The sequence below is a fragment of the Helianthus annuus genome, chromosome 13 (genome assembly GCF_002127325.2).
Source record: "Helianthus annuus cultivar XRQ/B chromosome 13, HanXRQr2.0-SUNRISE, whole genome shotgun sequence".
Taxonomy (NCBI): Eukaryota; Viridiplantae; Streptophyta; class Magnoliopsida; order Asterales; family Asteraceae; genus Helianthus; species Helianthus annuus.
Window position 1 is genome coordinate 146161174 of NC_035445.2, and position 25666 is coordinate 146186839.

General features: G+C 38.2%; 2 protein-coding genes and 2 long non-coding RNA genes across 4 annotated transcripts; 3 read left to right on the forward strand and 1 right to left on the reverse strand.

The window, feature by feature from the left end:
• The first annotated feature begins 7288 nt into the window (after positions 1-7288).
• Positions 7289-8608, forward strand: LOC110901893 (lysine-specific demethylase JMJ706-like). The gene is made up of 3 exons (XM_022148654.1): positions 7289-7330; positions 8143-8488; positions 8571-8608. Exons 1-3 carry the CDS (start codon positions 7328-7330, stop codon positions 8606-8608), a joined length of 387 nt encoding a protein of 128 aa, XP_022004346.1. The 5' UTR covers positions 7289-7327.
• A 1178-nt stretch (positions 8609-9786) lies between these two features.
• LOC110903346 lies at positions 9787-10452 on the forward strand. Its single transcript, XR_002571857.2, has 3 exons — positions 9787-9869; positions 10052-10105; positions 10190-10452. It is a non-coding gene; the product is annotated as an uncharacterized LOC110903346 (long non-coding RNA).
• A 247-nt stretch (positions 10453-10699) lies between these two features.
• LOC118485477 lies at positions 10700-11604 on the forward strand. Its single transcript, XR_004876260.1, has 2 exons — positions 10700-11278; positions 11371-11604. It is a non-coding gene; the product is annotated as an uncharacterized LOC118485477 (long non-coding RNA).
• Positions 11605-21018: 9414 nt separating this feature from the next.
• LOC110899635 (cytochrome P450 71AU50) lies at positions 21019-22975 on the reverse strand. The gene is made up of 2 exons (XM_022146525.2): positions 21958-22975; positions 21019-21804 (listed from the first exon to the last, which is right to left on the reverse strand). Exons 1-2 carry the CDS (start codon positions 22957-22959, stop codon positions 21187-21189), a joined length of 1620 nt encoding a protein of 539 aa, XP_022002217.1. The 5' UTR covers positions 22960-22975; the 3' UTR covers positions 21019-21186.
• Positions 22976-25666: the final 2691 nt, after the last annotated feature.

Below are 25666 nucleotides of genomic sequence, written 5' to 3' on the forward strand. Positions count from 1 at the left end.
TATGAAGACAATGAGTGGACGCGGACGAGGAAACGTCAACATGACTCAGGCTCAGTTCACTAGCCTGCTCAACACTGTGGCTGCAGCTTTCGCAGCTCACCCTATAGGTAAACTCGATGTTTTAGGATGTTTAGATCCTACCGCCACATCGTCTTTTCGCCTCTAAACCTATTTCGCTCCTCACAACAGGTCAGCCTGCACCTGTGCAACCACGTGTCTGTACCTTCAAGACCTTCATGGATTGCAAGCCTCTTCCATTCAGTGGCACTGAGGGTGCCATAGGACTCCTACACTGGATCGAGAAGGTCGAAGCTGTTTTCGCTGTTTGCGAGTGTCCCCCTGCTAATTGGGTGAAGTTTGCTACTGGTACTCTAGAGGGAAGCGCACTTTCATGGTGGAAGGCGCAAATTCAGATGCTTGGTTTGGAGACTGCTAACGCTACTGCGTGGGAAGATTTCAAGGATATGATCAAGGAAGAGTACTGTCACAGGGATGACATCCACAAGCTGGAGAATGAGTACTATGAACTCAAGATGGTTGGGTCAGAGATTGAGACCTACACCAAGCTGTCCAACGACTATGCTGCTCTTTGTCCAAACATGTCTCGACCCATGTATCGAAGGATCGAACTGTATATCAAGGGTCTGGCTCCCGAAATCCGAAGCCATGTAACTTCAGCCAACCACACTACCATTCAGCCGATAGTTCGACTTGCTCACAAACTTACTGATCAGGCTGTGGAAGAGGGCAGGTTGCCCAAAAGGATCAGTGCTGCGGAAGGAACTTCTAGTGATGGCAAACGAAAGTGGGATGGAAATCAGGGCAAGGATGCTAACCCTACTCAAGCCCCAGCTCAGCAAAGGAGAACTGACAACAACAAAGGCACTCAGCAACAGGGTGGCTACCGGGGAAACTACCCTAAGTGCAACAAGTGTAACAGGCACCACAATGGGGCATGCAACAAGGGTCAGTGTCAGCGGTGCCACAAGATGGGGCACGAAGCAAAGGATTGTAGAAGTCAGTTCCCGGCAAGGCAGAATCAGCAACAACCCCAACAGCAGCAGCAGCAGGGAAACAACCGGGCATGTTTTAAATGCGGGGCAACAGGGCACATGCGAAAGGATTGCCCTGAACTGAATCAGGATCGCAACAACAACCAGAGAGCTGGGAACAATGAGCAAAACAACAATGCTGGGAATGCAAGGGGCAGAGCTTTCGTGATTGGTGCTGGAGAGGCAAGGAACGATCCCAACGTCGTGGCGGGTAAGTTCCTACTTGATGATCGTTATGTTTCTGTGTTATTTGATTCCGGTGCCGATGCGAGTTATGTATCCCTTCGCATTAGTAAGAAACTTAAGCACTCGCCCGCATTATTAAGTTCTAAGCATACCGTCGAGATAGCTAATGGTAAGAACATCGAGGCCACGCATATGATCCACGACTGCACACTAGGATTGTCTGGTCACACATTTAGTATTGATCTTTTCCCTGTTAAACTTGGAAGCTTCGACGTCGTCATTGGTATGGATTGGTTATCCAAACATCGCGCTGAGATCCTCTGTCAAGAGAAAGCAGTTCGTATACCTCGTCGTTCTGGTCAACCCCTCATCGTTAAAGGCAACAAAGGTGGAGAAGTCACAGGCATTATCTCGCTTCTAAAAGCTCAGAAGTGTTTACAAAAAGGGCACACCGCTATCCTAGCACTTGTCACCAACACCCTCGATAAGGAAAAGAGGATTGAAGATTTTCCTGTAGTACGTGATTATCCCGAGGTATTTCCTGAGGAACTACCTGGACTCCCTCCTCACCGTCAGGTCGAATTCCAAATCGAGCTAGCTCCCGGGGCAGCACCCATAGCTCGTGCACCGTACCGTTTAGCCCCTGCAGAACTAAAGGAACTCTCTACGCAACTACAAGAGCTATTGGATAAAGGATTTATCCGTCCTAGTTCATCACCCTGGGGAGCCCCAGTGCTCTTTGTCAAGAAGAAGGATGGCACGTTCCGAATGTGCATCGACTACCGTGAGTTGAACAAGGTTACCATCAAGAATCGTTACCCTCTCCCGCGCATCGACGATTTGTTTGATCAGTTGCAAGGATCGAGCTACTATTCAAAGATTGACCTGCGATCAGGCTATCATCAGCTGAGAGTTCGTAATGAAGATATTTCCAAGACTGCGTTCAGGACTCGTTATGGTCATTACGAGTTCCTCGTCATGCCTTTTGGAATGACCAACGCGCCTGCAGTGTTCATGGATCTTATGAACCGCGTATGTAAGCCTTACCTCGATAAATTCGTGATTGTGTTTATCGACGACATCCTGATTTATTCGAAAAGTCGAGGGGAGCATGAACAGCACCTACGCCTTATCCTCGAACTCCTTCGCAACGAGCAACTGTACGCCAAATTCTCTAAATGTGACTTCTGGCTTCGAGAAGTCCATTTCCTCGGCCATGTAGTTAATAAGAACGGAATTCACGTCGACCCCGCTAAGATCGAATCAATAAAGAACTGGCCTACACCTAAGACCCCCACTGAAGTTCGTCAATTCTTGGGTTTGGCAGGATACTACCGCAGATTTATTCAGGGATTCTCCAAGATTGCACAACCCCTCACGACTCTTACTCAGAAAGGCGTCGCCTACAAGTGGAATGCAACACAGGAATCTGCTTTTCAGAGACTTAAGGGTAACCTCTGTAGCGCTCCTATTCTCTCGTTGCCTGACGGCACTGACGACTTTGTGGTTTACTGCGATGCGTCTATTCATGGACTCGGTTGCGTGTTAATGCAACGCGAGAAAGTTATTGCCTACGCCTCTCGACAACTCAAGACGCATGAAAAGAACTACACGACGCATGACTTGGAACTGGGAGCAGTGATCTTTGCTCTTAAGATATGGAGACATTACCTGTACGGTACCAAGTGCACCATTTACACCGATCACAGGAGTCTCGAGCATATCTTTAGGCAAAAGGAATTGAACATGAGACAACGTCGATGGGTCGAACTCTTGAATGACTACGAATGCGCCATCAAATACCATCCGGGCAAAGCCAATGTCGTGGCAGACGCCCTCAGTCGGAAGGACACTATACCAAAGCGCGTGCGAGCACTGCAACTTACCATCCAGTCTAACCTCCCTACCCAGATTCGAAATGCTCAAGTTGAAGCATTGAAGCCGGAAAACATCAGGGCTGAGTCTCTGCGAGGATCGAGACAGCATCTAGAACAGAAAGAAGATGGTGCTTACTATGTAACAGGGCGTATCTGGGTTCCTCTCTTTGGAGGTTTACGTGAACTCGTGATGGACGAAGCCCACAAGTCCCGCTACTCAGTACATCCTGGTTCGGACAAGATGTACCACGACTTGAAGACTACGTATTGGTGGCCTGGTATGAAGGCCCACATAGCAACATACGTCAGCAAATGCTTGACTTGCGCGAGAGTCAAGACCGAATACCAGAAGCCGGCAGGCCTACTCCAACAACCAGAAATCCCAAAATGGAAATGGGAGCAAATTTCCATGGATTTTGTTACAGGGTTACCTAGATCTCAACGCGGAAATGATGCTATTTGGGTAATAGTAGATCGGTTGACCAAGTCCGCGCACTTTCTGGCTATTAAGGAAACGGACAAGTTTTCTACCTTAGCGGAGATTTACTTAAAGGAAGTAGTCTCGAGGCACGGAGTGCCAACCTCGATTATTTCAGACCGAGACGCTCGATTTACTTCGGAACTGTGGCAAGCTATGCGCAAATGCTTTGGCTCACGTTTGGATGTGAGCACTGCTTATCACCCGCAAACGGATGGACAGTCCGAACGTACCATCCAAACCCTAGAAGACATGCTTAGAGCGTGTGTGATCGACTTTGGCAAGAACTGGGAGAAGCATCTACCGCTGGTAGAGTTCTCTTATAACAACAGCTACCACACTAGTATTCAGGCAGCACCTTTTGAGGCATTGTACGGTCGTAAATGCCGGTCACCTCTCTGCTGGGCAGAAATCGGTGATAGTCAAATCACGGGCCCAGAGATGGTGGTAGATACAACGGAAAAGATTGCCCAGATCAGACAACGCATGGCGGCAGCTCGTGACCGTCAGAAGAGTTACGCTGATAAGCGTAGAAAGCCATTGGAATTCCAGGTCGGTGACCGGGTTCTACTAAAAGTCTCACCCTGGAAGGGTGTGGTTCGCTTTGGTAAACGGGGCAAGCTTAATCCGCGATACATTGGACCGTTCGAAATTACCGAGAAGATCGGTAAGGTCGCTTATAGATTGAACCTGCCTGAAGAACTGAGTGCGGTACACAACGTTTTTCACATATCCAACCTGAAGAAGTGTTTGTCGGATGAAACACTTGTGATTCCTTTTAAGGAACTAACGATTGACGAACAGCTACACTTTACTGAGGAACCGATTGAGATCACTGATCGAGAGATCAAAATCCTCAAACGTAGCCAGATACCTCTTGTACGAGTTCGTTGGAACTCGCGACGTGGCCCAGAGTATACCTGGGAGCGGGAAGACCAGATGAAGCACAAATATCCCCAGTTGTTCCCTAACGAAAACCCCAGCACTGAAGCTACGAACGAATTTCGGGACGAAATTCCAAACTAACGGGGGGATGATGTGACACCCCGTTGAAACGCTTTCACTTACACTAGCTTGACAGTGGCTGCCTTAACTTTCGGGACGAAAGTTCCTAAAACTTGGGGATAATGTGACACCTCGGATCTTCCGGATAACCTTTCGATGTAACAAACGTGTACGTAATCGACTAACAGTAAACATGTATGAAAAACTATTTGTTATTATGTGTTATATGCCGATGTACTTATGTGTATGTATATATATATAAGTGTTATATATATGTGAACCGAAACCTCGACCCGACTCGAGACCCGGAATGGTCTCGAGTGAACAGTAGCAATGGGCCGGTTGGGCCTTGTAGCCGAAAAAACCCAACCCGGAATCCCCACTAGCCCAACTCGGTACATTATATAAACCCAACCCCACCTCCCTTAATCATTTTACACACTCTCTTCTCACACTCTCCTTTCATCTTCTTCACTAAACCCTAAAACCCTTACTAACACCAACATCCACCATCACCTTCTTCCTACTCGGAACCAAGCTCTCGGGCCAACCAACATCAAGAAACTCTCGAATCCTAGCTCTCGGACCAACCACATCATCATCCGGTTAGTATGTCGTATGTGTTTACCATGATTTTTGCTTTGTGTTAGAATGTGTGATGATGATATATGATATAAATGGTTGGTTAAATGATCTTTCGCATGATGGTTGATGATTAAAAAGCTTGCTTAGATGATTTAGGGTGAATGATCATGAGATGTATGATACCCGATTTGTGATGATTTTTGGTTAGAAGTTCATGATAGGTGTTATTGATTGCATGTTTCGGATTGTTGTTGTCCGGTTATTAATGAGGGTCCGGTTAGATGTTTTAGGCATAGTTTTTGGGTTTAAATGGTGATGTTACTGATGATGATTATAGTTGCTGAAAATAGGATTGTTGCTTATGAGATATTTCTTGAATATGTTGATAAAATGAAGAACAGTTTGAATGTTACAAAATATTTTCAAATATGCTGATTTTGATCCAAATTGTGCACAAACCGACCAAGAAACATGTTTAGTGGCATAGTACAACATTTACATGAAATAGCAATTCTATTGGGTCGTACACTGCAGGTTCTAGAAGTTTGCCATGCACGTTATCACGGTTGCGAGTCGCAACCTTTGGTTGCTACTCGAAACCACGCGTGACCAGTCGAAACCTCCCAGTTGCGAGTCGCAATCAGCACGCATCAAACCCGATTGCGAGTCGCAACCACACCTGCTAAGTCGCAATCTCCGGTTACGAGTCGTAACCAAACGTGACGGACCGAGACCGCAGTTACGAGTCGCAACCTCGGTTGCGAGTCGCAACCACCTTAGTTTCGACTGGGCTGTTCTGTGTTTTGGGCTTGACTGTCTTGCTGAATTGGGCCTTAACTGTTGGGCTGTCTATTGTTTGGGCTGTTTACTGATCTGCTACTGTTTGTCTACATGTTACTGTTTGTATACGTGCATGCTATACGTGTTTACTTGTACCCGACTTGACCCATACTTGGTAACCATGCTAGGACGTGGTGACCAACATACTTAACCAAGTAACGTATCATACCGAGCAACCCAAGGTGAGTTCACAACTTAAAAGCATGCGTCCCGGTGGTTTGGGACACGAGACTGAAACAACCCTATCCCCTTGTAAAGGGGATACCGTCTACATTCCTTCCCTAGTTATTGGGAACAAACTTACTGTATCTTCCCTAGTATTGGGAAACCTTTTTAGTTAATTACTGTTTATACGGAATGCAACTAACGGCACTAAACGCAACTCTATCACTCAAGTCCCTACTACATAATACCGATTAGTCGCCGGTGCCAGGCGAACGGGTTATTAGTTGATAGCGCTATTTAGGTCTTACCAGCCTCACACCGTGCCATGGTATGGGATCGGTCGTGAACTAATGTACTCAGGCATCCGTCAATGATGATAGAACATTGACATCGGGGCATCCTGCGGAAACGCATTCGGTTACCTAGTGTTCGGTATTGGAAAAACAGTTTAGTCGCTAACTTTTGGGGTAGCTCCCCATGGCATGTATAAACGGATAAATTAACTGGTGAAACAAGTTTTTGGTAATTAAAACTGGACAACTAGTGAACTCACTCAGCATTATTGTTGACCCCTTACTGCATGCTTTGCAGGTGGCCAGTGACTGGAGCAGCTGCTTGGGATGTGTAGTGATCGTCTGCCCGTGTGTTGGGCATTTATCATGTTTACCATACGAACTATGTTTAAAACTGTTAATTATGTTTCCGCTACATTTACTCTGAACTTAAGACTTGAACTCTAAACTTAACACTTGCTAATCGTATGGTTAGTAAGTACTACTTTTGTTATCAATTTAGTTATTCAGTATAATTGGTGGCTGGATCCTGGTCAGTCACGCCCTCGAAGCGGGTGTTACCCGCGGGTGGATTTTGGGGGTGTGACACTCAGGAGTTCATGATTGCTGGTAGATGGTTGGATTTGGCTTTGTTGATGATTACTTCTGCTGATTTGGTGTTTTCCAAAGCGTCAAATAAAGGTTAAATCTTTAAACTCAATCTGGTGATTCAGTTTTCAGCTTTTTATTTGTTGTGTTTCTATGTGGCTGTTAATATACTTGTGTTTGTTGGTGCAACGGCTATCAAGGATAAGCTGCAACAAGTGAGAGAAGACGGAGGCTTCCGGCGAGAAAGTTAGGAATGATATGGTATGATTACGTCATCAATTTTTCGTTTATGTAATTTTGTTATATTGCATTTTGTAGTCGTTATTATTGTTCAATTTGTTGTGTGTGGAGGAAAATTGCAGAATATATGTGTTACTGTTCGTTCGTATTCTAACAGTTAATCGGAATTTTTGAAACGGTGATTCTTCTTTTGTTGTGTTCAATTTGTAACCACGAATACGTTGTGTCTCGGTTTTATTGGAGTTTTGACTTTATTTGTGTACTGTTTACACTTTATTGACTTAATTTCTGATAATATTATTGTTCAGTTGTTATTTGTCAACGATGTTTGTTAGGAGTTCGTTAGTTTAACTGTTCAAAGTTGTTTGACTTTGTATGGTTGAATTCAACTTCATCATGACATTGAACCAAAAATTGAACCAATAGAGTTAATCATATTCAGGATTAGTTATATGATGATGTACGATGGATGATCAATTCAAAACTTAAGTGCACGGTCGTAATATCTTTCCGTACGGATTTATTATGAGGGAAACTTGTTTATACAGGGCAATTTCTCTGTATTAGGTTTGTATATAATTTTTTTGGGACAAAAACTTGGTTGATTTCGCCAATTAAATCTGCCACTGGTCTATATGTGTGTTAGTTTGTTTAGTCTGGTGAGGTTTGAACGATTTTAGCACACTGACACGATATAATTGTTTGTAATCGGTGTGGATTTGTCAGCTTTGGGTTTATGATCCTTTTTGATTATCAGTCATCATTCCGAACACCTAGACCTGTTGACGTTTATGAACGGAACAATATCCAACTTATGTTTTTGGTTTCGACAGGTGGAAGGAAGGGTTTGTTCCTCCCGAGAGGATACACTAAACTATCTGAAGCACAAGAGGCTTCAGCGGATGGGATCTGGCACTGTGAATGATGCCACATTTGTGTCTAACCTAATGACTCGAAGCGGAGGAGATGCTTTAAGAGGTTCTGCATCTTCTGGTGATAGATTATCCAGCACTCTAGATTTATGTGGTAGAGATAATATGTCAAACCAAAAGTTTGACTTGAATGATCTTGACTGGACGGATAAAGTTCCAGAGTGCCCTGTATACTTTCCAAGTAAAGAAGAGTTTGAGGATCCTTTGATTTATCTGCAAAAGATCGCTCCAGAAGCTTCACGATTTGGTAATACTTGTTAATAAAAATTGATAAAAGTTAATGGGGTTCTCTAAATTCATATTTTCTTCTTGAATCTTTTTGTATTTAGGTATATGCAAGATTGTTTCTCCTTTAAGTGGCAGTTAACTGCTATCGATGATTTTCTCTCTCTTCGACACAAGATCCACTGGGGTTGACCTCTAGGTACCGTTTTAAACCATCTTCTCCGAGATCGGCTGCTGCTTATGTTAATCCTCATGGTCTTCTGTTCAGATCTGGTTTTAATACCGATAATCGTTTAATATAGCTTTAATTTACTTTGTATCTGTTGTTGAATCTGTTGTTTTTGGTTGATCCAGAGAACTAAAGGCTAGGGTTCAACTAACTGGCAGTTAACTTCTCCGAGATCCGTTGCTGCTCGTGTTAACCCTCATCTTCTTCTGTTCAGATCTGGCTTTAATACTGGTAATCGTTTTATTGTATATAGTTTGAGCTAATGATTTTGTGTTTGAACTTTGAATATGTGAATTTGAGTGTTATTCATGTGGATTGTTGTTAATTAATGGTTATGAGAGTTGCAACTGTACTACAAACTGTTTCGGATATGTTTTTCGTGGATTTGGTGAGTGTTTTAAGTTAATTTGTGTTTGAATTTGTGAAATTTGAGTGTTATGTAAGTGGATTTATTGTTAATTAACGGTAAAGCAAGTTGAAACTGCACTGAAAACGTTGAGTGTTATGTAAGTGGATTTGTTAATTAACGGTTATGCGAGTTGAAACTATACTGAAAACCGTTGCTGATATGTTTGTTGTGGATTTGGTGAGTATTTTTGGTTAATTTGTGTTTGAATTTTGTGAATTTTGGATGAGGTGGCTGAACAACAAGTGAGTAGCTTGTGTTTGGAGGCTCAGGAGTTCATGATTGCTGGTAGATGGTTGGATTTGGCTTTGTTGATGATTACTTCTGCTGATTTGGTGTTTTCCAAAGCGTCAAATAAAGGTTAAATCATTAAACTCAATCTGGTGATTCAGTTTTCAGCTTTTTATTTGTTGTGTTTCTATGTGGCTGTTAATATACTTGTGTTTGTTGGTGCAACTGCTATCAAGGATAAGCTGCAACAAGTGAGAGAAGACGGAGGCTTCCGGCGAGAAAGTTAGGAATGATATGGTATGATTACGTCATCATTTTTTCGTTTATGTAATTTTGTTATATTGCATTTTGTAGTCGTTGTTATTGTTCAATTTGTTGTGTGTGGAGGAAAATTGCAGAATATATGTGTTACTGTTCGTTCGTATTCTAACAGTTAATCGGAATTTTTGAAACGGTGAATATGCATGTGATGTTGATGGCAGTGCTTTTTCATCTTCTCCAACTGATCAACTTGCAAGTAGCAATTGGAATCTAAAGGTTTTGATTTTGTTTCAGTCATTCAACTTTTTTTATTCTTTCTTATTCGACTTTTCTTGCCGAGTGGTATCAATGCATGCGTCTCTGTTACGGTGTTTTTAATTGGGATCATTGTTGCATGTTTCTTGCTTTATTCATCCTTATTAATCAACATTTTGGTTTGTTTTTTCTATTAAATTCAGAAAGTTTCAAGACTGTCCCGTTCTATTCTACGTCTGCTTGAAACAACTATTCCGGTATTCACAATTTCAGACAATACTCTCTTATTTACTTCTAAAAATTTTCTATCCAACTTTTAGTTATTATTCATATGTTTACAGGGAGTTACTGAGCCTATGCTTTACATTGGGATGCTATTTGGTTATGATCTGTTAAAAGGTTTGCCTGATTGATTTCTTTGCTTGATTCACACATTTTATATTTGTGGTTCTCACATGCTTGGCTTACTACCAGATGATGATAAATGTGATAAGTTAGTCCACATTCATACTTGTTTATTGTTACAAGACTTCTTGGTTCCTGAATGGGTTCTTTTTTCATTTATGTGTAATGACTACATATCACTTATGGAGAAAAAATACATTTAAAATCAGATTTATGTGTAATGACTACATATCACTTATGGAGAAAAAATACATTTAAAATCAGATTTATGTGTAATGACTACATATCACTTATGGAGAAAAAATACATTTAAAATCAGTGCACATTTTTTAAATCAGTTTAGTGACATATTTTTTTGGCTGTGTTATCATGTTATTTGATTGCGTATGCTGATAAATCAGTTTAGTGACATATTTTTTTTCTTTGATACTGTTCGTTAAGAAGATATACTTCATCTTGTTGGTTTTAAACAAGAAACCAATATCTTGTTGGTTTTGTACTAATATTTGAACAAGCCCCAACTAAAAGATGTTATGTGCACAGGTTGAAAAGAGGTGAACAGCTGGGTTGAAAAGAGGGAATAGTGGTCAACAATGGTCAGAAGGGTGAAAAGAGGGAACAACTGTCCGAACTCAGCTTGGTTGAAAAGAGGGAACAATGGTCAACAGTGGTCAGTATGCTGAAAAGAGGTGAAGTGTGGTCAGAATTCAGCAGTCTGCTGAAAAGAGGTGAACAGTGGTTAGAATTCAGTCTGTACATCTACTTTTTTTTTCAACTTATAGCTTTTTTTGGTCAACTTACAGCTGGGTTGGGTTAAAAAGTAGATGTTTACTTTTTTGACATTATATATTCAGGTTTAAAAAGTAGATGTCAAAAGTACAACTACTTTTGACATTATATATAGTAAATTTAAGCTTCATAAACTCCATCCAGCTTTCTACAAACACTACACACCCACCTTCACCTTCAGTTTGCTGCTACATAGAATTAACAACATTCAGAAAATCAATTCTAACCGTCTAATTGTAAGTTAGTGTCAGTTTAACTTAAGGTTACTTTTAAAGCTCACTTTTGTTATATTTGTATTCCTAACAAATTGTGTTTTATTTCATTTCAGAATACTATTTTCATCTGGGTCTTCCATTGTTTCTCACCTCTATACATTTGATTCTTGCATTATTTCTCTATTTTTAACATCATGGTCCTGCGTTGTGGTAAGTATTTCTCACATTTCGACTGTTTATTTTGTATGTGTGTTGTACTCTTACATAGTGATAACAATGTTTGATACACCGATTGTAAAAATCTTACACTATTTTAGTTGTTAAGACTTATCGACTGTTTTATTTTATATGTGATAACAATCTTCACTTTTTCCCGTTCTGTAAAAAAATATCAATGTGAACCTCAACCGGCAATGTTATGTTTATACACAAGCAAGTCTCTCTTTGAGTTAAATTAAGATAGTATTTACAACCAGTATTCTGTTTTCTTCTAAATTTTTTACACCCAAAATTTGCAATGGGCTGGGTTTTGATTGAGTCTGCACTATGACAATATAGATTGTGAAGCAAGACATACATGATTAATTGATTATAACATTATAATACTGATTTTATTAAAAAGTTAACAAGTACAAGATCATCTACTGTACGTTTGTGTTCACTTATATTGGAACATGTTAAATTTTCAAATACAGTCATTTAAAAATATTCATTGATAAGTGACGAGGCAAAAAATCAAAGCGTTGCTTTCTTTTTGCTTCAGCTTCAACATTCGATGCTTTGCTACTTCACTGTAAAAAGGCTGTTGTAGCACCATGCTATGGCGTCCAAGTTTATGTTCAGTACATAGGTAAAAAATAAAAGCTTTAATGCAGAGAATCAATATAAATTAGTTAAAATATATTATATTGTAAAAGAAAATGATACTAATAATATCCATTTGGAGGCAACAAAGGTATGCAAATTAGATCAAATAAGTGGTTGGTATGAACCACTGATCAACAATTCCATTAAAAACAGTGATAAACAAATGAAGTTATACAAAACATGGTATGTACAACAGAAGGGTTTAGGAACCTCTTTTCATAAAAATATGTATATTCATTTTAAAATTTAATGTTATAGGTTGAATTTTATTCTAAAATTTAGGACTAGTATTTTGTTCTCTTCCTGTTTTTGGTAGAATCCATAAGCCACAAAAAGTACGACATATATACTATTATAGAATTATTTCTATGTAATTCCACTACAAACAACCTCTGATAATCGATTTGTAGTTAATATTTGACTTGGGCATTCTATTATATTTTAATTTACTATAATATTTTTGTTTTAAAAAAAAATTATAACATGATTGTTAAGTTAGTTGATTATAGAAAAGGTAATATAAAGCTATACAGTAAGTTTAGTATATTTGTTCATACAAATTATATATTATAAAATTTTGAAGGTTGTTTTGTACTAACGTTTAGATTTTAAAGTAGTTTCATTGTTAAAAAATACATCGTATATTTGTTAAGACTTAAAGTATCTTAATTATTAAAAAATACATCGTATATTAAGGTGAGTAATAATTTTTTTAATTAAACGAGAAAATTTGAAGAAAAGATAATGTTAGATATTAGGGTGAGTTAATCTTTTTTGTTTTGTTTAAGAAGAAAGACAAAGGAACCGACTACAATCGATGTCAATAATTAATTTTTTCAGAATATCATAACTTTGTATCCAATAAAATTGTATTTAAACTAATTTTATTTGCTTAAAAATTGATCTTTATATCCAATCAAAATTATATTTTTCAGTTTACAATTCATTCTAAACACATATCAATTGAGAGGTATGGGTGGTGGTTATCCAATTCCAATTGAACCACAAGGGCCTTCAAGTCATGGACGATCAAACCCTTCTCCAGTGACAACCCCACCTTCCGTAACAAACCCACCCCCCGTCACAAACCCACCTCCCGTCACAATTCCTCAAGATAATGATCCAAATACTTGGACGGATGAAGAGTTGATTTGGGCGTATGACTATACCTTTGCTCAACTACAATTTGGGGCACTACGTATTGGGGAGGGGCATTATCGTCCATTGGCAAACACTCCTACAGTGCCAAACCATCCACCATCTTCAAACCCCCCTCAAGTGGAAAACCCCCATCAAACACAAGGAGTATCGAATTGGGCCGAATTGGGCTGAAGGGTACCTTTACATCTACTTCCTTGTTTTGTACTCTTCTTGTAGAAGATCACCAAAGAATCGATAAACTAACAGAAAAACCAGTGCCATCATATCACGAATAAGAAAACTAACTTAAGTACTATACAATATATCACGAGACGACGGATAAACTAACGGTAAACAATTATACTATTGTAAATTGCCACTCCCGCCGCATCGCGCGGGTAAGTGACTAGTATATATATATAGGGTAATGCTAGATAAAAAACCCTAAAAATTTTAGGAAACTCTGGAAACTCAAAGCTCTCGACTTTTTTTTTATTTGAAAAAATAACACATGTAATATACATAAATAGGAGAAGGATCTGTTAGTAACCACCCATTATTGCGAGAACCGCGAGAACCAATGTGAACACAACCAAAAATACCAAAAAATAGCTAAAAAACACACTAATTTTTTTTAATACTTTAGCGAAAAATCGTTAATTTTCGTTACAAAATAAAAGTAGCGATTTTTAGCTAAAAATATTAATTTTTTTTGTGTGTGTTTTAGATTTTTTTTAGATTTTTTGGGGGTTTAGTTTTTAGCATTTTGGCTTAGGTGGGGGTGGGAGGGTGGGTTAGGTTTTTTTAGGTTTTTTTAAAGGTTTTTTAAGGTTTTATTGATGTGTTCACATTGTTTCTCATGGTTCTCACAATATTGGAGGGTTCAAATGAGAAAAATCTTTTTGTAAGAAGAAAAAAGAAAAAGTTTCAGCCAATAAGAATGATTCATTTTACTTCATTTAATTTTTACAATTAATTTTAATATAAGGGTATATTAGAAAACTTACATACATCATTAATTTGTATTCTTCCCATTTTAATAACTAACTAAATTAAATTTGTAACTTTTTTTTCAAAATATATACCTTTTTTTCAAATTAAAAAAACAACTTAATTTAAAGTGTAGAAAAAATTATTAGTTGTGTAGAATAAATTACGAGTTGTGTAGGATATATTTCAGGGTGTGTAGTATAAATTTCGACTGTGTAGGATAAAATTCTATAATGTGTAGGGTATAAGTAGGAAAATTTTGATATGTGTAGTTTTATAGATTATATGTAGGATAATTAATGATTAGTTGTCTAATTAATTAAAGAAAGAAAAATTAATGATATGAGTTATAAATGAAATAGTATTTTACCGATATGTTCTTTCTTCTTTTTCTTCTTTCAATAATTTTTCTTCTCATTTGATCCTCATATATATATATATATAGGGAGGAGCTCATGCGAGAACCACCCTTATTGTGAGAACCTTGAGAACCAATGTGAACACAACCTAAAATAGCTAAAAAACCTAAAAAAAACCTAACCCCCAACCCCCCCCCCCCAAAAAACCTAAACCCCCCACCCCCCCCCCCACCCAAAAAAACCTAACCCCCCCCCCCCCAAACCTAACCCCCCCCCCCCAAGCTAAAAAAACCTAAAAAAACCTAAAAAAAACCTAACCCCCACCCCCCCCCCAAAACCTAACCCCCCCCCCCCCCCCAAAAAAAACCTAACCCCCCCCCCCCCCAAAAACCTAAACCCCCCCCCCCCCAAGCTAAAAAAAACCTAAAAAAACCTAAAAAAAACCTAACCCCCACCCCCCCCCCCCCAAAAAACCTAAACCCCCCTCCCCCACCCCCCAAAAACCTAACCCCCCCCCCCCCCCACCCAAGCTAAAATGCTAAAAACTAAACCCCCAAAAAACCTAAAAAAATCTAAAAAAAATCTAAAAAAATCTAAAAAAATCAAAAAAAAAATCTAAAAATTTTTTTTTGATTTTTTTAATATTTTTTAGGTTAAAATCGCTACTTTTCGAAGCAAAAAAAAAATTTTTTTTTTTTAAAAAAAAAAATTTAAAAAAAATTTTTTTTTTTTTTTTGATTCGAAAAGTAGCGATTTTAACCTAAAAAATATTAAAAAAATCAAAAAGAATTTTTTTATGTGATTTTTAGCTATTTTTAGGCATTTTTGGTGTGTTCACATTGGTTCTCGCGGTTCTCACAATAAGAGGTGGTTCTCGCATGATCTTCTCCCTATATATATATATATATATATATATATATATATATATATATATATATATATATATATGTATAGGGAGGATAAAACGACACACGAGTTGAGAAAACTCAAAAAATATTTGTAAAAACCCCATGTTACATTTTTTTCTAAAAAAATTAGGAAATGTAACATACATATATTTCAACATTTTTATAAAAGAAAAATAAAAAAGCGCCGAGTAGTTTATTTTTTTAAATGTTAAAAATTTCATGTTTTAGATAATATACATGTCCAAAAAATGTAACATACAAATTTTGAACATTTTTTTAAAGAAAAACTAGTAGACACTTTTTACATTTTTTTTATAAAAATATTCAAGTACATTTATGTTACATTCCCTGTATTTTTTGGAAAAAAATAAAAATATTACATTGGGTTTTCTTAAGTTTTCTTAACTCAATTGGGTTTCGTTTTATCTTTTACCTATATACAAAACAAGTGATCAAAACAAAATAATATATACAAAACCATTAACCATAAGAGTATAACACAGATTTTAAAAAGTATAAGAGAGTCCATGTCGTCATCAACAACATGAAAAACTTAGCCACTAAGAAAGAGCAAAAATAAAGTACAATGCAATCGCATTATAGCCTAAGGGTATATTAAGGGTTAAGGGTGAGATAATGCTTAGAGACCATTAGGTACTGAGTTTGATTCCTACAAGGCTTTTTCTATGATTTATTGTGTTTTCTCTTGAATTGGTGTATAGATATTATTGTCTAGTGGAGATGAATATAATCATGTGGTTCCGCTCATGACACGATAATATTTCAGTGGTCCGTCATTGATTCAAATTTGCGATTAAAAAAAACCACATGTGATCATCATTAACATGAAAACCAAATATTGATTTCACTTTACGTCGGATTAGACAACCAGACATCAATTTTTTCGTTGATTTACGGCTTTTCCGGAGACCACGTTTTTTGAATTCTAAATCGATTAATACTAATGACATAAAAATAATGACATTTTCTTTTGTATTTTATTAAATAAAGAAATTCACATAAGTATTTATATTTTAATATTATAGAACATGGCCTTAAATAATAAACCTAATTTAAGAAGCCGAATCTAATCTGCTGTGGTATCTATTAAAGTAATTCTTAGATTTTCTAGGAAAAAATTACATCACAATCTACACCATGTAAGATTAAGAACATAATTGATGGGCCCCTTTATCAATTGTGAAGTTATAGCTTGGTTAAAACGCATAACCAGTCGGCTTTTATAAAATGTCGCACATTATCAACGGGCCTCTTATAATTAGTGAAGTTATATTTGTATAAAACGCGTGAAAGCAAAGATTATGATGTTTAAAAGAGATTTTGAAAAGGCGTATCATCACCTTAATTTGGACTTTTTAGATACGGTACAAGAGCAAATGAACTTTCCTAGTAAATGGCTTAGGTGGATTAGAGCTTGGTGAATGGATCGCCATCTTTTGAGTTTCGGTTCCAATGCGGAATTAGACAAGGAGATCCAATATCTCTTTTTTTTGTTTTGTTAGGAACAAAGCTTTCAGTTGCAGGGGCGGAACCAGAGGGGGGTCAAGAGGGTCCGTTGACCCTCCGATCACCGGAACTTTTTGAATTTTTATTTATAAATTTTGAGTTTTTGAAGAACAAACTAGAGATGGACACCCTAATTTGAACCAGTATAGAATATAAGCTTATGATGACCCCCTAACTAAATCGTTCTGGTTCCGCCATTGTTCAGTTGTATGTTGGAAAAGGTGGTTGCGGAAGACATCTTTCAAGGTATTAGACTTCCAAATTTGCTTTCGCCAATGATTGTTAGTGGGTGAATGGTGTCAGGAAAATGGGGTAAATATGGCGAGATTACTCAGAATTTTGCATCTAGCTAGTGTGAGGTTTACAGATGAATTATGGGGAATCGAAGTTGTTCAGGGTCGGGGTTAAAAAGGAAGAGGTGGTGGGATTGGTGAATGCAATTGGTTGTAAAGAAGGGACTTTGCCATGTAATTATTTGGGGCCGATTTCGTTTGCGGATATGCACAAAATTAATGCAGTTTTGGATACTTATGATAAGAGACTATCAAAGTGGAAAGTGTCTACTCTTTCACTAGGTGGGCATTTGACTAGCAGTCTTGGAAACATTGCCTAGGTATTACTTTTCTTTATTAAAGCGCCGGTTAAGGTGATTGATGCGATGGAAGCTAAATGAAGGATTTTTTTCTGTGGGCGTTTGGATAACATGAAGAAAATGTGTTGGGTCGGGTGGGATGATGTTTGTGGACCGAAAGAAGAAAGAAGTTGGGGGTTTGGGGGTTACTCCGTTAAAAGAGGCAAATATTACGCTTTTGTCTAAATGGTGGTGGCGGTATAAGATGGAACAGGAGGCGTTGTGGAGAAAGGTGATAGGGGCGATTCATACCACGAACAAATCCGAGTCTTACTTACAGGTTGCATTAAACGCGGTATACATTTGGAAGACTATCGCTGGAATGGAAAAGGAGGTAATGAAATATAATATTAATTTGGGTAATTTAATGGAAGGGATGGTGGCGTCTATGAAAGACGTATTATTCAAAGCATGTATGGAAGCTGATGTATTCACTTCGAAATAGAATGCTTGGGATCCGCTAGAAAATATATACTTTCATTTGGAAAGCAGAGAGAGATCGGATCCTGTCGATGGTTGCTTTGAGGAGGAATGTTAATGTGGGTGATGTTCAAAGTAAACTTGAGACTAGCGCAATCTTTTTACGGCTTGACGGTGTTGGATAATCTTGATGGGTCAAAACTGGGTCAGCAGATATGGGTCAGAAAGTTAACGGGTCAGGCATAACGGGCCAGCATCTAGTTTATTTTAGCATGTTTATTTTATGTTTAATTGAGTCAAAGTAGTGGGCCTTAGTTGTGGGTCGTGATTTCATAATTGTAGGGATTGTTTGCGTCAGTTTCTAATCACGTTCAAGTAGTGGATAGCAGGTCTAGGGTAGTATTTATTTCCTGCAAGATCTTGATTGTAATCAGCGTTTTTTAATCCAAGAAAGAGTCAGAACAATTGTTTGTTCAAATCTGCAGTGTTTTGTATTTGTTTAATCTGGTATTGTGAGGGTTTCATCCATCAGACGGCTTGTCAGGTAACTATGGTCATATGGCAAATTGTAAGCAGATGGTGTGGCATTCCAATATTCTTGCATTCTCGGTTAGGGATCTAATAAAGGTTCATAGTTTCTCTAAATTGGAAAAAAGTAAGAAAAAGGTGGTGCAGGCGATTATCTTTATTACGGTGTGGTGTATTTAGAAAGCGAGAAACGATATGGTATTCACAAGGAAAATTTTAGAAGTCGATTCAAGATGGCTAATCTACCAATAGACCTGTTAAGTGAGTTAATCTCCAACAATTAGATATAGAACAAGAGACACTTTTTACTTCAATTTTTCTTCTACCCAATTCTTAAATTCGACACTCTATAGATACAAAGAAAAGAAACAAAACATGACTATAACATGGACCACTTATCAACTGACTAAGGAAAGCACGTGCATCAACAAAAAATAAGCAAATAACTTGCAGGGCAGAACCCTCGATGTGCTTGCATGGATTGAGTCGCATATCAATTCTTCCCCGCCTCAAAGCGTTCTTGAAAACACCATGGAGGTCGCCATTCGACCCTTCCAATAGTATGTGGCGTATATGTGATTGATTTGACACTATACTAGGTTTCACCCTTGTTCAGAGATACGCTACATACACTTCTGTATTTGACATATATAGGGGTCCCGTTTTTGATATCTGGTCAGAGAAATAAACCCAATACGTCACGTACAAACCTATACCTGGCGTCAGGGGCGCAGGATAGAAGGGGTCGGGGGCGCCCGATCCCCTGAACTTTTCGCTCAGGGCCGGTATGTAGTTTTCGTAAATAATTTTTAGGTATATACGTTTTCGACCCCCGTTTTATAATTTTTTTAGGTGTATACGTTTTCGATTCATCGGTCAGAAATCTTAAGTTTCGCCCATGCGTGGCATATATAAGGGTCCTACTTGGGTGTGCATATGGGGATAAAGGTGTGTCAATGTACACACCCCAAAAGATATTACCAAATAATTCTTATTAATTAAGATCTCTAAGACTGGAAGGTATGGGGGCCGGCTTAGGCCCAACCTGGCCCGGCGCCGGTCCCCCACACCGCCCCCCTCGGCCCGGCTCGTCCCTTTCGGCTTCCACTCGACACTCATGACGGGGCTTGATATTCAAAACGTAGCCGTTGTAACGGCTATGATATTAATAAAAAAAATTCCCCCTTTTCTATAAAACACTCTCATTTTATACTATTTTTCACCATTTTCTCTCCACTTTCAACCCAAAACACTCTCATTTTTATACCATTGTTTTATAAAAAAAATATATTTTCATCCACAATGTCATCTAATTCTTGGTGGTCCTCGTCTTCGGAGGAGGAAGAGAAGATGTTTTACGCAAACGCTGTGCTAAGGGCGGCACAGATTTTTATGTAATGGATTTTATTATCTTCTTTTATCTCTTATTTTTATTTAAATTTTGAATTGTTTTTATAAAGTTAAACAAATAAAAAAGTTAAACAATAAAAATTAAAAAAAAAGTTAAACAAATAAAATAAATTAAACAATAAAAATAATATGGGGTAGCCCCATCCTCCACCCCCCTCAAAATGTAAGAAGGCTCATCCTCTATGAGATGGTGATATGACGTGTACATGACGACCCATCCTCATAGGAATGGGGCTCTACATACCTTCCAGTGTAACAATCACTCGTATCACTTGGGTGTGCATGTGGGGATAAAGGTGCAAGTTGATGTTGGTCCCACTTTTGTTTTGCAGCCTTTAGAGTTATTGTATTAATTTTGATGTAAACTCAATGGTAATGGTAGTTAAGGTATCTAAGGCATCTTAGGTGGTCCTAGCAATAATTCTAGGATGTTGGGAGTCTTGTAATTTCTGTTTTTGGGTTCCTTTAGCAGCTCGCTAAGGGGGGTTGGGGTGGTTCCGTGATGGACCACCATCACGCGAGGAATTAACAACGCGTTGAACTCTTCACGCGTTGAACTTGTTTGAGTGATGGGTTGTTGAGTGTTGTGAGTGATGGATATTGTTGGGTGTTGTGAGTGATGACCATTGCCACTAAAAAAAGGTTGTGAGTGATGGAAAATGTTTGATGACATGTCAGAACTTGATTGTATGTTGTGAGTGATGGAATTCTTCCCACCCCCACTCGGGGTCCCGGTTTCTGGAATGAATTGGTTTGCATTTGCAGTTAAAAAAAAACATATACTTTGAAAATCATAGTTGGGATATCAGAAATCATAGCTGTAATGTTTTCATACAAATTTCTTGTTTTGATAGCAGCTATACAATCCTGATAAAATGGAGGGAGAAGGTTATGAGTTAGAGTAATTTGATATAGCATGTCAACTTTCTAAGCCATTCGGACTGAATTTACTAACTAATTCAAGGGTTACTGAACTACATAGCCAACTAGTATGCAATAAATTAGTTTTAATTTATTCATAACATTTAATTCCGACTGGTACATTTTAGATCAACCGGTAGAACACACACACACACACACACACATATATATATATATATATATATATATTTCAATAAACTTTAATTTATTCATTGAACAACATAATTATCATTCATAGAGAGTTGCATCAGATAATCTTTGAAATGGTATTGCAACCAGTGGTTTCGTTTTCTTGGTCACAAATCCAAACTCATCTGAAAGCTCAAACTCTTCATCTTTAGGCAAGATCCACTCGAACGAATGCAAGAGTGATGCTAATATATACATCAACATCTTCTCCCCAAGGGGGACGCCTGGGCATATCCTTCTTCCTGATCCAAATGGTAAAAAATTGATATTAGTTCCACTGTAATCCCATTTTCCATTCAAGAACCTCTCCGGCTTGAACTCTAAAGGATTCGTCCAGTTCTTGGGATCGTGTTGGATCGCCCAAGCGTTAATATAGACGATACTACCCTTTGGAATTGTGTATCCACCCACCATGCAAGTTTCATCAGGGCTTCTCTGGATTAAGAGAGGAAGTGGAGGGTGTACCCTAAATGTCTCCTTGACCACAGCATCCAAATATTTTAATTTGTGTAGATGAGATTCTTCAACAATATCCATACCCACAACCTCTGTTAGTTCTTCATGAATCTTTGTCTTTACACCTAGATTATTCAGAATCTCTGCCATCACCCATTCAACCATCGTTGAAGTTGTGTCTGTTGATGCTGTCAAGATGTCCTGTTATAGTAATTATCAATCATTTAGTATATGCAAGGTAAGAATGCGCACATCAGGAAATTAGACAAACACTCTTGCACCACGCGCATACATGTTTGGTACACTAAATTGTAGTTTCATAAAAATAAAATGAAAGGTTTAGGACGAACATACAAATAATAGGGCCTTTATTTGAACTATGTCAAATGATGTGGATGCATCTTTCTGGTCTTTAAGCTCTAACATGATCTGCAGAAAATCCTTCCTTCCGTCATCCTCAGCTGCGTCTTCAGTTTTTCTAGAGTTTGTTTCGATTCTGTCTTCAATAATGTGGTCCAAAATCCTATCAAGATGTTCGCGTTGCTTCTGCATTTCTCTGTTTCTCCCCTGTAAATCAAACCATGATAACACCGGGATAAAATCGGAGATATTTGGTGCAGTCAGTAACGCGATAATCTTAAACTCAACTTCTCGAAACCCATCAAAAAAATCACCAGATATGCTACTACGACCCCATAGCATGCTCGTTACAACGTTAAGTTCTGTGTCAAAACCAATTTCATTGATATCAACAGGTGTCCCCATCCTTGCATAAACATTACTTATTGTTTTTCTCACTTCAGTTGTTCTAAAACCCTGACAAGCATCAAGATTTGCATTGCTCAACACTTGGCTCACCAAAAGTTTACGCATGTTGCGCCAGTATGCGTTGTTGTTGGACCATGCAATATCCAGCCCACCATAAGTGATGGTTAGTGCTGCCACAGGAGGACTGCGGTTAGCAAAAGTCCGGTCAAATTCACGAGTCACAACCTTTGCTAGGTCCACAGAGCTCACCACAACATGAAACTTACTTCCCAGCCTCAGGCTAAAGATAGGACCATATCTATGCGATATCTCGGTGAATCTTTCATGTAATTGGTGGCTCAAAAAGGGGAGGTACCCGAAAACTGGTAAGCCATAAGGACCTGGTGGCAACCGAATTCTACCACCCTTTGTAAACCATCCGGTCCACTTGTACCATAGAAGGGATAAAACTAGAACCAAAATGGTGAGAATTGTGCAAGCAAGCTCGTCTCCTTCATTGTCCACATCCCACCACCATGACCAATAATTGATCATAGTGAGATAAATCTTATCTTTGAAATCTGATTTCATTATTGTTGTAAATAACATGAACCTTATAGTTATGAAGTCTGAAGGTCATTATATATGACAATTCATTAAGTGGAAGCATGACTAGATGATGCATTGATAATGTTGACAGAATTGGGGCTTTTTTATCAGAGTAGGACTTTTCTATGTATGACAAACTGGGTCATGCACCACACGGTTGTTATTAATCCTAAAATTTTGGTAATCTTTGTTCATTTATTATAGGGTAAATTACTTTTTAGTCCCTATGTTTTAGAGGTTTTAACTAGTTGAGTCCAAAATCAAAATGTTTAACGCCCTGAGTCCCTATAAGCACTTTTCTTAACCATTTGAGTCCAATTTTCTAACACTGTTAGAATTATTTTGTTAAAACTTGTTAAATGACCAAATTATCCCTATTATTAAAAATAAATTAAAAAAAAAAACTATTTTTTTAGTTTTCTCTTACTCTCTCTCTCATATACTCTTATCCTCAGATCTGCATCAGTCCCGTCGATGACCTTTTCTCCCTTTCCAAATCCCATATCTCAACCTAACCTAATCATCTACTAGGTTTCTAATCAAACAATCCTGCAACAACAAAAAAATGGAAGCATCAGGAACCACCAATCAACAAATCGACTCGATTTTGAATTCGCGAAGCCCCATTACCACCACCATCCCACTAATCCTCAGCTCCTCGCCGGCACCGGAGCTTCTCGCAACTGGTAACCGAGTTCGCTAAGCTTCTAGATTTGAATTTTGAATTCGAACAGATGGAGGATAAGGAACGATGGCGGATGCAGGGTTTGAGAAGGTGAAGTTTAGTAATTATGCGGTGAGTCAAGCTAAGATTCACAGTTAGGGTTTCTATCTTGGTGGCAAGAGATGCAGGGGGCGAGAGAGATCTGGGCAGGGTTTCAATGTCTCAATACAACATCCAAAACTCAAGATGCGCTCACGAACAGATCTGAAGCCAACGCCGCCCTCGGTAACCACCAGAGCAACCAATGTTAATCAGTTTCGGTCAGTTGACCCGATTTTGACCAGGTTTGACTGATTTTTGAGATCGATTTTGGTGTTGGTTTGTTTTTAGATCGATTTTTTTTTGTGTTGGTTTGTGTTTTAGATCGATTTTTGTGTGTGAAGTTAGTGGGATTTGAGCGTTGGATTCATGTTATTGACATCTGTTACCATTGTGGTGATGGTGGTGTATGGTTACAGCCTGCAGGTGAGGTGGTTGTGGTTGTTAGGATGAGGTGTTGTACGGTGGAGATTGTGATGGCTAGGGTGGTTCTTGGTGGTGTTTATATATATATATATATAGAGAGAGAGAGAGAGAGAAAGATAGGAGTGGGTTTGAGTGTTTGCGACTGAATAGTTGTTTTGGCTTTGAGAACCTATTGATTTTGATAGTGGCGTTTTGACAATATTTTTTAATGTTTTAATAGTTTTATAGGGTTAAATTGGTCATTTAACAATACTTAACAACAAAATTCTAACTGGGTTAGAAATTTGGACTCAAATGGTTAAAGAAAATGCTTATGGGGACTCAGGTCGTTAAACTTTTTGCTTTTGGACTCAACTAGTTAAAACCCATAAAACACAGGGACTCAAAAAGTAATTTACCCTTTATTATAATTAAATATCTAGGGAAAAGATCAAATAGGAAGTTAATTTTGTATAGGAAGGATAGGAAGCTATAGGATTATGACATGTGGCAAATTTTAAAATAAAGAGAAAGGGTATTTTAGTCAATCTCATCGTTTATTCTTCCTTCTTCTCCCCAGTTACTTCATAACCCACCATTTTCAAAACCCACCATCTCCAACCTTTTCTTCACTTACTATCTCAATAATCACTACATTATAGTGTGATTTTCGTCATCAATCAATGATTCAACCACCCGATCAACGTGTTCTTCAGCTTTTTTCGAAGAAAACCCAGTTTAATTTCATTTAAAATCTCGTTTTTTCTGGTGATTTTGAAGATAATCACTCGATTTGTTCGATTCAATCGCTGATAAGTGTTTCTATCATTCAAATTTCGTCAATTGATGAAGAAATCGGCTTCGATCCATGTAAGAAATTCTTTAATTTCATTTTCACGATCTGGGTTTTTATTTAGTCATTACGTTTTACGATCTTGGCGGGGGTCCGGGGACGGCAGCCCCTGGTAGCGAGGTCCCAGGGCGGCAGCCCCTGGCGGGGTCCAAGGGGCAGAGCCCCTGGCTGGGGTTGACAAACAGTAATTCGTAGACAATTCAGACAGTTCACACACAATTCACAAACAGTTCACAAACAGTTTTATGTGTCCATTGCGTTTTAGAAATAAGAGAGTTTTATGTGTTTTTTGGCTATTGCGTTTTAGAAAAAACACATTTTTAAGTGTCTTTAGTCATTGCATTTTAGGTAAAATACATTTTTGAAGTGTTTTTAGTCATTGCGTTTTAGGTAAAACACATTTTTAGGTGTTTTCAGTCCATTGCGTTTTACAGAGAACACTTTCTTTTGTTTTTTTAGGTCATTGCGTTTTAGAAATGAGACATTTTTAAGTGTTTTCTGGCCATTGCGTTTTACAAATAGAACATTTCTTTGTGTTTTCTGTCCATTGCGTTTTACAAATAAAACATTTCTTTGTGTTTTCTAACATTGCGTTTTACAAATAAGACATTTCTTTGTGTTTTTTGTGCATTGCGTTTTAGGTAAAACACTTTTTTTATGTGTTTTCAGTCCATTGCAATTAGAAA